The sequence below is a fragment of the Electrona antarctica genome, assembly GCF_951216825.1.
Source record: "Electrona antarctica genome assembly, chromosome: 7".
Classification (NCBI taxonomy): domain Eukaryota; kingdom Metazoa; phylum Chordata; class Actinopteri; order Myctophiformes; family Myctophidae; genus Electrona; species Electrona antarctica.
In genome coordinates, this window is record NC_136812.1 from 40,671,652 (window position 1) to 40,682,840 (window position 11,189).

At 42.4% G+C, this 11,189-nt stretch overlaps 1 protein-coding gene and 1 long non-coding RNA gene across 7 annotated transcripts in view; one reads left to right on the forward strand and one right to left on the reverse strand.

The window, feature by feature from the left end:
* Positions 1-8,773, forward strand: part of dazap1 (DAZ associated protein 1) — a 35,356-nt gene extending 26,583 nt beyond the window's left edge. For 3 of the 6 annotated variants that reach the window (XM_079504911.1, XM_079504912.1, XM_079504915.1), the window contains 2 exons: positions 6,019-6,066; positions 7,820-8,773. In XM_079504911.1, the coding sequence (XP_079361037.1) occupies positions 6,019-6,066; positions 7,820-7,992 (221 nt within the window). In that variant the 3' untranslated portion in view covers positions 7,993-8,773. Of the gene's footprint in view, positions 1-6,018; positions 6,067-7,035; positions 7,219-7,819 lie in introns of those variants that run through there. The other 3 variants (XM_079504913.1, XM_079504914.1, XM_079504916.1) reach the window with 2 other exon arrangements.
* On the reverse strand, positions 6,809-7,963 carry LOC306925818. Its single transcript, XR_013790306.1, has 3 exons — positions 7,762-7,963; positions 7,372-7,401; positions 6,809-7,007 (listed from the first exon to the last, which is right to left on the reverse strand). It is a non-coding gene; the product is annotated as an uncharacterized lncRNA (long non-coding RNA).
* Positions 8,774-11,189: the final 2,416 nt, after the last annotated feature.

Sequence of the window (11,189 nt, forward strand, 5' to 3'; positions counted from 1 at the left end):
CTTTTTCTAGTTAAATATGAGGGTCTACTTTTCCCTTCTCGCTGCTGGATGTGGAATTAGTTCAGTTGTTGACCTACAGTACAATCTTTTTAGGGTCTGTGGTGGATTTGTTTATCTGGGCTGGAAGCCCATGGCCAAAGGTCAGCCAACTAGGACAGAATTTCACCAAGCCAGTCTGACTTAGATCTGATAAATAATGTCCAAACTTAACTTTGCTGAGCCTTTTATGACTGTTCAAAACCCTAAAGGGAACCCTAGCGTAGTCTCGTCCCTATTCTGGGGGTGAACATTTGGCGAACAAGCTCACTACCACGTGCTATTTTCTGAAAATATATTTAGTGTAGAGGCAAAAAACAGGAGACCCGATCTTCAGGCCAACAAGTTGTATAATTTACCGGTACTGTCTTTTTGACCTAAATCTATCAGTGAAGTGCAGGAACACAAAATGGAAGAGGTCAAGTGGAATAACCCAACCTACTGGAGACTGTGAGGTGCAGAAAGAAGAGTTGAAAAGAACTAAGAATTCAGCAGTCAACGGTATCTGTGAGTGATGAATAGAAGCCAGCCAGCCAGGGTTGACCCATTCAGATTAGCACTTTATCTTTCACCAACGAACACACGTCTGCCTGCATGATTTATCAGGAAAAACAAAAGAAAAGGAAATGCTACTATTGGCCACTGCATTTTCTAAACAGCTAGACTTTGCAGTTTTTCCTCTGAGAGAAAGTTATTGCAAACAGCTTCCTGAGCAAGGTGTTCAGCTGCTGTATAGAAAGAAGCCCCAGCCCACAAATCTTCCATTTTATCCCAACTCTGCAAATCCTATTCCTAAGCATTTGCATATTGTTTTCCCTCATTTATTATAAGCACGGGAAAAAAAGTTATAGTATGTTGAAAAAATTGCAAACATATACATCTACAAGAGCGTCCCCATCATGACAAAAAGTGAACTTGCATATTGGCTATTTTAGCTATTTTTGAATCATTTTGAAAAACTTTTAATATTTTCGCCTATAATGACATGCCCAAAATAGGGATACCAGGTTTAAAGTGGTTAATTTCACTATTATTTGACAGGTTAGAAGTTAAGCTAACCCAATGAGAGAATGTGTAAGGCTATTCAGATCATAGGTTTCTCTCCCTCTCTCTACTACAGTTGTAGAATGCTGTAGCTCTCTCTAAGGCCTGGGCTATACCTACAGTATATGGATCTTTTGCAAAACGGATATTTTCGTCCCCTGTTTAAAAAAATAAATCCCTGCCCATACGACAAAGATATCCGTGTCCACACACAAACACAGAAACACATTGAACATAGGAGAAATCACTGCAGTAGCAGGTTTCAATTGTAAATTGTAAATTTGATTTACACTTATGAGGTGCCAAATACATATTCTTTAATGAAGGAAATGAATAAGTACCGCATTTAAAAAAATATATATATATATATATAAGCCACCTACATTTTGAGTGGAAGTGGAACATGCTTCTTGCATTGTCTGTCAGCATGTCATGCTATGTGCGTGAATCTCCAAATCCTGACACTCGATCTTCTCTCTCCATATCTCTCCATTCATACACCCAATGATGGACACTTTATCATTGCTCTGGCAAGTCCTGCACAGAAAATAATAGCAGAGTCAGGTGTATAGTAGCCTAAATGTCACGTTATAATGTAGGCTATACAGGACATATTCGGGAACAGCGTTCTCATGGTCGGCACAGTGACAACGGAATGCATGCAGTCAAGGGTGCGCCCTATTACCTAAACAGCTAGGAGAGATGTGCCATGTGCAGTGCACGGTGCGCGACTGGACATGACCCACTGCACTTTCTTCTCACCAACCACGCTATTTGATGCGATTGCATTCACACACCTCTCTTTCTCTCTCTCTCGCTCTCCCCCTCCATGACCATGATCATGAAACGGAGAGCAAAATACGGCATGTCTATAATTAATAATCTTTGACAAAACATTAGCCTATAATGTCTTATCGTGGCTCTGAAACAATACGACCGTCATGTTTCGTCATGTTTCATCGCAATGAACACGTCGTAGGGGATGTCACAATAGGCAAGGAAATGCATGATTCTCACATCCATGTGGCGTGCCCTGGTGTAGCTGTAAGACTAACTTTACGCACAAGAAAATTGTTAATTTTTTTTCTATTTTGCAACCCATTTTTTCACCCAGTGTCAATTATCTAATGTAATCCTGGGCGCTACACTTCCTCTGCCAACCTGCGGGGGCAGTGGACTGACCTCATGCTTCCTTCTATGCATGAGGAGTCCAAGTCCTTTTCACCTGACGGGGGGAATTTCCCCGGCCGGACGTAGCACGTGGAAGGAACACGTTATTCCGACCAGTTCCTTTCCCCTCCAACTCAGGCTAGTTTAGAGACCAGGATTATGGACCAGGAAATGTTTTTTGTGAGATTACCTACCCAAGAATATAGTTTCACATGGCTATGCAGTATGCACACGCCACGCCACACGTCCACAGTTTCTCTGTAGGTCCGCAATTAAAACCTATTATTCAAGCTTCGCCCTCCGCACCAATACAATTCATCTGGTGGCCACCGCGGACTAGCTGTACAGGCTGATATTATTATTTATATTGGATTGCTCGCTGGTGACGTGGTGCAGTTGATGCAACAATGATAAGTTACTTATTAACGCAGTGATATAAAAACATGAACAATCGTAGTTTCCAGGCGCACACTGCATTTCTCACCTATAGTATAGTCAAAATGATATGCGCTAATGAGCGGTCATCGTTTCTCAAAAGCTCAGTTTCGCATGACTACACGGATCCACTGATCCGGATATTTTGGAAAATCTACACTTATTTATCCATTTCCAAAAACCTCCGTTTGAGTGGCCGAAAACGCCGTTTGTGTGTGGCTGAAAGGCCCAAACGCACAAATGTGCTAACCAAACTAACACTAACCAAACTCTTTCCAAAAAGCACGTTGAAGTCGTTTGTCTGCAAAGTACTGCGTCACACTGACCATAGGCATCTCCTTGGCTGAGTCAGCAGCATCCAGAAGCACTATTCACACACCTGTGTGTGTTGGTGACAGGTGTGTAGTAAAAATTAAAAAAACACTTGTGCATCTGAATGGGGGTGGAGGGTAGGGGGAATCCTGCGTACAAATATTTGAAGAAGTGTAGAAGTGTGGGTGCTTTGAACAAACTTCACAAAACGGAAATGATGACGTTTTGTGTTTTCCTTTGCGTGTAAGAGACAATGGGAATATATATTTTTATTTTTTATTTTATCATGTTACGCTTGTATTGGCAACAAAAAAAAACGTAACTCCAGCAGCTTCATGCCTTTGGAAATAGCCTAGCTGTTACACCCTCCAATCTTCCAGCAATCAGCCTATATGAGAGGCTTATTTAGAACTGCTGAATGAATGGAGGATGTTACAGCGCCCCCTGTTGCTTAAGCAGTCTCTGTACATAAAACATTTGTATCTGGCCATGATGTCATGGCCTAGAACCGTCCTCCACAAAAACAAAACGTCCTTCTGTCCTATCATGGGCTGGAGTCCAGCTCATGGTCTGTTTTGCATGTGAATACTTTCTATCTCTCCTACTGTACCGCCTAACCCTCAATTCACATCAGCAGCGGACTTTGGCTGCTCTGTTCTCAGAGAGCCACAAGGTTCAATGCACTGTCCATGGAGAGGACTCAGTGACTGCTGTTCTCTACTGCAGCGTTGGGGGGAGAGTCAGCAAAAAAGCGTCAAAGTTGAGAAAAGCTCAACTTTGATGCTTTGAGGCAGTTCAGAAGCGTGCTGTGCCCGTAAAGTTGGCATGGAGTAGGCGTATACACTCTCAGATATTGGCCACTGTATGGAGGTGTGTGCACTTATAACCTCGGATACGCCCAATTTATTGCATTTTGCGAATGTCCACACTTCAAATATTTGCTCGCAGCTGCTGGTGTGAATTCAGAGTAAGAAAGAAAAAAAAGTCAACACATTCTCATCCCGAGAGGCGTCATATTACCTGGGGGAAATATGACTCCCTGGGGTGAGAAAGCGTTCGCAAAAATAGTCCAAACGAAAAACATCAATAAATGGATAATTTCAACCGAGGCACCGTTTGTGTCTGGTGAAGGCTGGCGTAGCTGTGTGGTGGTGGTGGTGGTGGTTGTGGTGCATGGGCCACTAGAGAGGATGGAGAAGGGGGAGATGACCTTGCACCACAATCCTCTGTGGCTCGCTGGCTCATTAACCGCCTCACACCACACCAGGTGTGACTCCTCCTGTGTGCTGTGTGATAATAGACGTGTCCATTGTGTTCAGTGTGCCATGCTTTGTGCTTCTGTTCCATCCTGCTCTTTGCATCGAGTGTCCGCTGCCTGTTCCAGCCTCCTAGTGCCAGTAAGCAGCAGCAGCAGCAGCATAGGCAGCCCAAGTGGACGGAGAAGGCTGGGTGGGGTTCTTGACTTCAGCAACGTAGCCCACACATTCACACGTTTGGGGCCGTCGGCCCACCTCCAGATGAAGCCTAAAAGCCTGATTTATACTTTGTCACATGACGGTGTCTTGTGCCGAACATAGCTGATCTACAGGCTCAAGCACATCACGCCATGAGCTTATAGATGTGCTATTGTCGGCGTGCGAAACTGGAGTGAGAAAAACCCTATTTCACCCACGCAAACATTACAAATTAAGTATAGGCAGTTGTGTGTTCAGCAGACATAGCGCAGACCCAGGAAATAGGATTTGAATGCAAAACTAATTCATAAGTAGGTAACTTTATATTTTGGCGCGTGACCCTTTCGCTCAACCAAAAAAAAAGACCCGACCTGAGTCACATTTTTGCTGAGAGACATAACCAGTTTTAAGTTTTAACCACTTGAACCCTTGCGTCCCGATTCTGGGGCAAACCTTTGGTGGAAATTACCTATCTGCAAGATTTTTTTCACCTAGAGATTTGGTGTAGTGGGGGGGAGGGGAGCAGACTTGTTTAGAGGCCTTGGTGTAGTGGGGGGAGGGGAGCAGACTTGTTTAGAGGCCTGGAGGACCAACTAAGTACAGTGTATAGGGTTTAAGTGGTTAAGACGTCGGGGGGTCAGCTGCAGTATCTCTTGGGTTCAGCCAACCTGGTCTCCTCGTCTCCCTGCCAGGCTTGGGTAACTACCCTCAGGACCCTTCGGCCTACGGACCAACGCGTCCTTCTCACAGTTATGGTCAGGATGAGCAGGGTGGATATAGTGCAGGTAGGTGCCAGCATTGACCATAATATCACACAGCGGCCATTTTGCTCCCAACGTCACACTCCGGGTGAGAAACTCTACCCCCCCGAGTTAGAGTCTCCCACTGTGCTGTGTGGCCATATTCACGCGGTAGCCATTTTGCTCTTACGTCACACTTTGTTGGGGGTGGGCGGGCGGGCGGGTGACGTGACGTGAGAGCAAAATGGCCGCTGGCTGAATATGGTCAGTTGTCTACTCCAACCACAAAAGTAGCATCTAGTACTGTAGAGTTATGTTTATATATTTACATATATAATAGCTGCAACGTGGTTCTTTTGCGTTTTCCTTTGGTTTTCTCCTGTGCTTTTGTGTTATGTATTTTGCATGTACATTTTGCATGTACATACAAGGTGCTGTGAGTACTCTGGGTACAGTAAAACACAGCTGTGAGTTGTTTCAAGGTCATGCGATGGTTGGGATTCAAATCTATAGTACTTCAGGCGTATGAAAGACTATTCATAATGTCTCGATTGGCATTCTCGAGCTCTGAGCATCTCGATCCCCTTGATGGCTGTTGGTTTTACTGTACAAAGACGAACCATGATCTCAAGCGTTTTGTCCACACTCTACTCTACGCCCCTCCACTCTACTCTACGCCCCTCCACATTGCTTCGCTGGTAATAAAAGGATGATCTAATTGTCAGGAAACTGTTTTTGACGGTTCGGTTTTCTCTGTGCGTTGGCATTGGCAGCCCATTCACTCATTGTTTTTTTTCTCCATACACTGTCTTCCACATTCATTGTAGCCAAAGGGGTCAGAGTCAAAGGAAGAAATAATGGACAACTCGATGCCAGTAAATTTCCCAGTTATTATTCCTATTGTCATGAAAAGATTCCTCTTCTGTGTTCCTGTTTGGAACGTTCCTGTGTTCTGAATTCTTGTTATGCTTCCTTATTTTTTTTCCCATTCTTGGAGTGCTTCTTTGAGTACCCCACAAGAAATGTTCATATCTATGCTCTTTATTCTTTCTTTCTTTAACTTTGTCATTACTTTCTTTACTACTTTAAGATTTAAATTCCTAAGTTTTGTCGGCACAGGATGTCACCAGGGTGGGAATTGAATGCCATCCATTAGTCTCTGACAGACGCAAGCAAGTTTGTCTCTTCTCCAGTCCAGCCACTTTGGCATTCCACCAGCTGGGATTCCTTTTGTATTCATACAAAGCTGTTTGTCTGGTAAAATAATGACTGCGGCAGCTGAATTTGAGCATTGTAATTAGGATCCACACTAGGCCATGTTGACCTATGGATGAGAAGTTTTGTTTCCCCCTCTCCTGGTTGTCATGCTTGCTCCCTGTCTCAGTTTGCAGGGAATTGGTGCCATCTAGTGTCTAAATGAGAACTTATGTGCTTGTTAGAATTTGTTCAATCAAGACAATCTCCACATTGTTTTCCTTTTATGAAGCCCTTTGGATCAAAATTTAGATTGATTTGGACTGGCATCAAATTGACTTTCATTATTTAAATTAAAAGCACTTTTACATTTTGACTTTACTGGGTTTGTTTCCTAATTTTGAGTCAAAATGTCAGTACAAATGGGCTCATGCAAAGGAATACAATATTTCAATCTTCACATCAAGGCTTGGAAGTATTAATAATGTATCTTATCCTATGTGAACACATTTCTTCATACCTGTAGACCAGTAAGTATTGTCCTTGATACGTTGTTGTCTCGACATTTCTAACGATGAAACGCCCTCACGTCTCTACCTCCTTCCCCCATCTCCTCTTCCCACTCCCTTTACCCTCTTCCCCGGCCTAAGCTATACCTCCCTTTACCCTCTTCTCCTAATCTATACCTCCCTTTACCCTCTTCCCCTAATCTACACCTCCCTTTACCTTCTTCTCCTAATCTACACCTCCCTTTACCCTCTTCCCCTAATCTACACCTCCCTTTACCTTCTTCTCCTAATCTACACCTCCCTTTACCCTCTTCTCCTAATCTACACCTCCCTTTACCCTCTTCTCCTAATCTACACCTCCCTTTACCCTCTTCTCCTAATCTACACCTACCTTTACCCTCTTCTCCTAATGTACACCTCCCTTTACCCTCTTCCCCTAATCTACACCTCCCTTTACCCTCTTCCCCTAATCTACACCTCCCTTTACCCTCTTCCCCTAATCTATACCTCCCTTTACCCTCTTCCCCTAATCTACACCTCCCTTTACCCTCTTCCCCTAATCTACACCTCCCTTTACCATCTTCCCCTAATCTACACCTCCCTTTACCCTCTTCCCCTAATCTACACCTCCCTTTACCCTCTTCCCCTAATCTACACCTCCCTTTACCCTCTTCCCCTAATCTACACCTCCCTTTACCATCTTCCCCTAATCTACACCTCCCTTTACCCTCTTCCCCTAATCTACACCTCCCTTTACCTTCTTCTCCTAATCTACACCTCCCTTTACCTTCTTCTCCTAATCTACACCTCCCTTTACCCTCTTCCCCTAATCTACACCTCCCTTTACCCTCTTCCCCTAATCTACACCTCCCTTTACCCTCTTCCACTTGCCTTTCTACCATCCGATGTTGTCCTTGGCTTAAAGGTTACGGTCAGGACCTGAGTGGTTTCACCCACACCTTCGCAGACCCGAACCAGCAGGCGGCAGCGTACGGGGCACAGACAGCACAACAGGCCGCGGGCCCGCAGAACGCCGCCAATGCGTTCGGCCGTGGGCAGAATCACAACGTACAGGGCTTCCACCCATATCGACGCTGACCCCAACACCTCAACCTCTTCCTCCAAAAACAACATTGAGAATGACAACGTACGCACAGCGTTCAGAAAAGGAAAAGAGAGAGAGGAAAAAGAAATGAAGTGTGTTGTTGTGCTTAAAAAAAAGAAACTGGAGCTCTGGATTGATTGTTGTTTTTGGAATATTTAATGCACACACAAATTTGTGAAATGGAAAAACACAAAACTTTTTGTGAAACCAGGGATTCAAACTAACTTCTGTTACGAGGAAAAAAAAGGAAAAAAGCATAAAAGAACAGATTTTCTTCTGCATTTATTTATGGAGCGCTGAGGCGAAGGAAGCTTTTATTTCTCCTCCTCTCCCCCCATGTTTTATAGTAGAACTTTACTACTTTGCAATAATTTTGATTGTCTGGACAAACACTAGCACAGAGAATTATGTAAAGAGACTTACATATAAATATAAATATGTATATTTATGGTGGACACAGAGACGAAAACAGGGTGTCTAACGTTTCCTCAGCTTTAAATTCTAGGGAAAAAAGTTTTTATTTTTCATTTGGTGGATCTTGTTTACTTTCTGAGCCTTTATTTTAAAGTTTGTTTAAAATGGAAAATATGAATATATATATATATTATACACAAACTGTGCAATTTTTTAAAAAGAGAATTTTGTACTATAAATGTACACTTTGCTTGTTTTTTATTTAAAGATTTAGACTTCCCTCAGGTGGCTGTTTGGGTGCATTTTGCACTTATGCAAAACGAAAGGAGAACTTATTTCAAATTAAATGTTTTAAAGATATGGCACTTGTTATTGGTGTGTTATTGTGTGCTTGTTTGTTTATTTTTCTTAGCTTTCTTTTTGAGTACTTTAACGGAGACATAGCCTGAGGTAACGGCATACAAACCATACCCTTCCATTCATTACATCACAACTCTAGGTTGTTGTACAAACGAATGAATCTCTCGCATGCTAACATCCGCAAACAGGCCTCATGAAGCTACATTAAATTATCTAATATATGGAAATGATTTAGTTGTAATACTTTAAGGTGAGACACTACAGGTGAATAGGGGAAAAAAAGTTAACTAATAGCTATCACAATGAAAATGAATTCCAAAACGTTTTATTTGAAGCCACTATTTTGAGACAAAATATCTCATCCAAACCTTGGCAACAACATATCATGCCATATATCATTGGAAAGGTCTGGACCTCGAGCTGACTGTGGTTTGATCAAAATATGGCCACTTCCTTTGTACCAACAACCAATCATGAAAATAGAGAGGGTGGATTTTCACCCAGCAAAACGAGCTGTCATTGGCTAAAATAAAGTACTAAAATAAACATCTAAATCTGTATTTTGAATGTTTATTTTGCTTTAGTTTGAAAGAAAACAAAATAGCAAAAAAAGCAAAATAGCACAAAATCTCAAAATTTTAAAATCATGATTTCACCTGCCATGTCTCGCCATAGGCTACTTTAAAATTGAAGGGGGGGGGGGGGGGGGGGGGTGCATGTGGTCTCCAATTCTAGAGGCTAGGCTAGACATTATAGAGAGAATGCGTATTACTTTCCAGTGCTATGAAGCTGTTCCAGTGGGTTGACGGAGCAGAAGTGGGACTGTGGGATGGAAGTTGGCTGACATTATAGACATAGGGAAACATATTAATAGACTGTTTATGTCTGTTTCTTCACTCAGTGAAGAAACATTCATGCTGTCAGTCAGATAACATGAATGGCATCCCAGATGTTAAGTGATATGCACTGGTTTAGGGATACTGAAAGGGGAGTGATATTTACTTTCTAAGTGACATTTTCTTTGCTAAAATATGTTAAATCTATATATTACGATAGCGATCATATGGAGTTTCTCTAATAAGGGAGGGTTTATTTGTCACTATGGGTATGCACATGCATAAAGTGAATGGCAAAGTGAGTTTAAAGTCGTTTAATGTTATTTAATGCAATCAGATCTTTTCTGTTTGGAAGTATGGACTGTCAAAGCCAGAAAGTAGTTTTTTGCCACTGAGTAGGCGTTCCCGCATAACTTCCGGGTGTAGGTACTGTACAATTAAAGCAGCACTATGTACATTTTGGGGGGTGCCTCTGCTCCATTACGTGGCTATGTGTGTCCTGTCCCTATACGTGTTCCTGTATGTGTCTGTCCGTGCACGGAAAGCTGCAACAAAGTGGCCAGTAGAGAACAGCACAGAGTAAAGTGGCACAGAGTACACAATGAGCCCTGGGAGCGTCTGGATGGTCTGGATGTTCCAGGGACCTCCCCGAGGACCACCACACGGTAACTTTGTTATTTCTTGACCGTTTCGGACACGGGGCGGCTCGCCGGGAACCGGCACCCTGGGCGCGTTCTTGGGGGTCTGGATGTTCCGGGGACCCCCACACGGTAACTCTGTCATTTCTAGAAGTACAGTAGGGAGCACAGTACACTACAATACAGAGCACAGTACAGTAACTATAAATAAATGTATAGTTGCACTGCTCAGTTTACACAGGTGTGATTTTTATGAATAAAATGTAATTTTCTCCAATCTAAATGTTGTGTGAATGCAATATAACTTGTATTTTGTCTCCCTGGTCTTCTATCGAGACATTTCCATCGTGTTAAGTAACAGGATCTGACACAGATTTTGACTTGATGGTCAAGATTCAATTTATCCCCAGAGCAAGCAGGCAGGCACTATATTAGGCTCAATAGTCAAAAACAAAACAAAAACAAAACAGCATTTGTACAGGAAACCACATTCAAATCCAGGGTAGAAGAGAAAAGTCACTTAAGTTATTAGTCAACATTTTATTATGTCATTACCTACCTTAGAGGAGTGTGGAAATAATAAAAAAGTCCCCCCATTCTGTGTTGCCTAGAACTGTCTGGAAAAAAATAGTAACATTATGAAGTACATCTCAGTGACAGTGGCTTTCATTGTTCGGGTCCACAGACTGCTGTTTAATAATAATAATATAATAATAATAATCTCATCACCATCATAACCAATTAAGAAATTAACAAAAAACAAATTAACTAGCTGCTAAAATGGGTTGCTGCTTGCTTGTTTGCTTGATTGATTGATTGATTGATTGAATACTTAATTAACAGTTTGAAGAAAAAAGCACAGGGAAGTACAGTTCAATTACAAGGTCTGCTAAGAGGATTTAAACCCAATAAAGACTATAATGGCTTGTTTCCATTCTACAA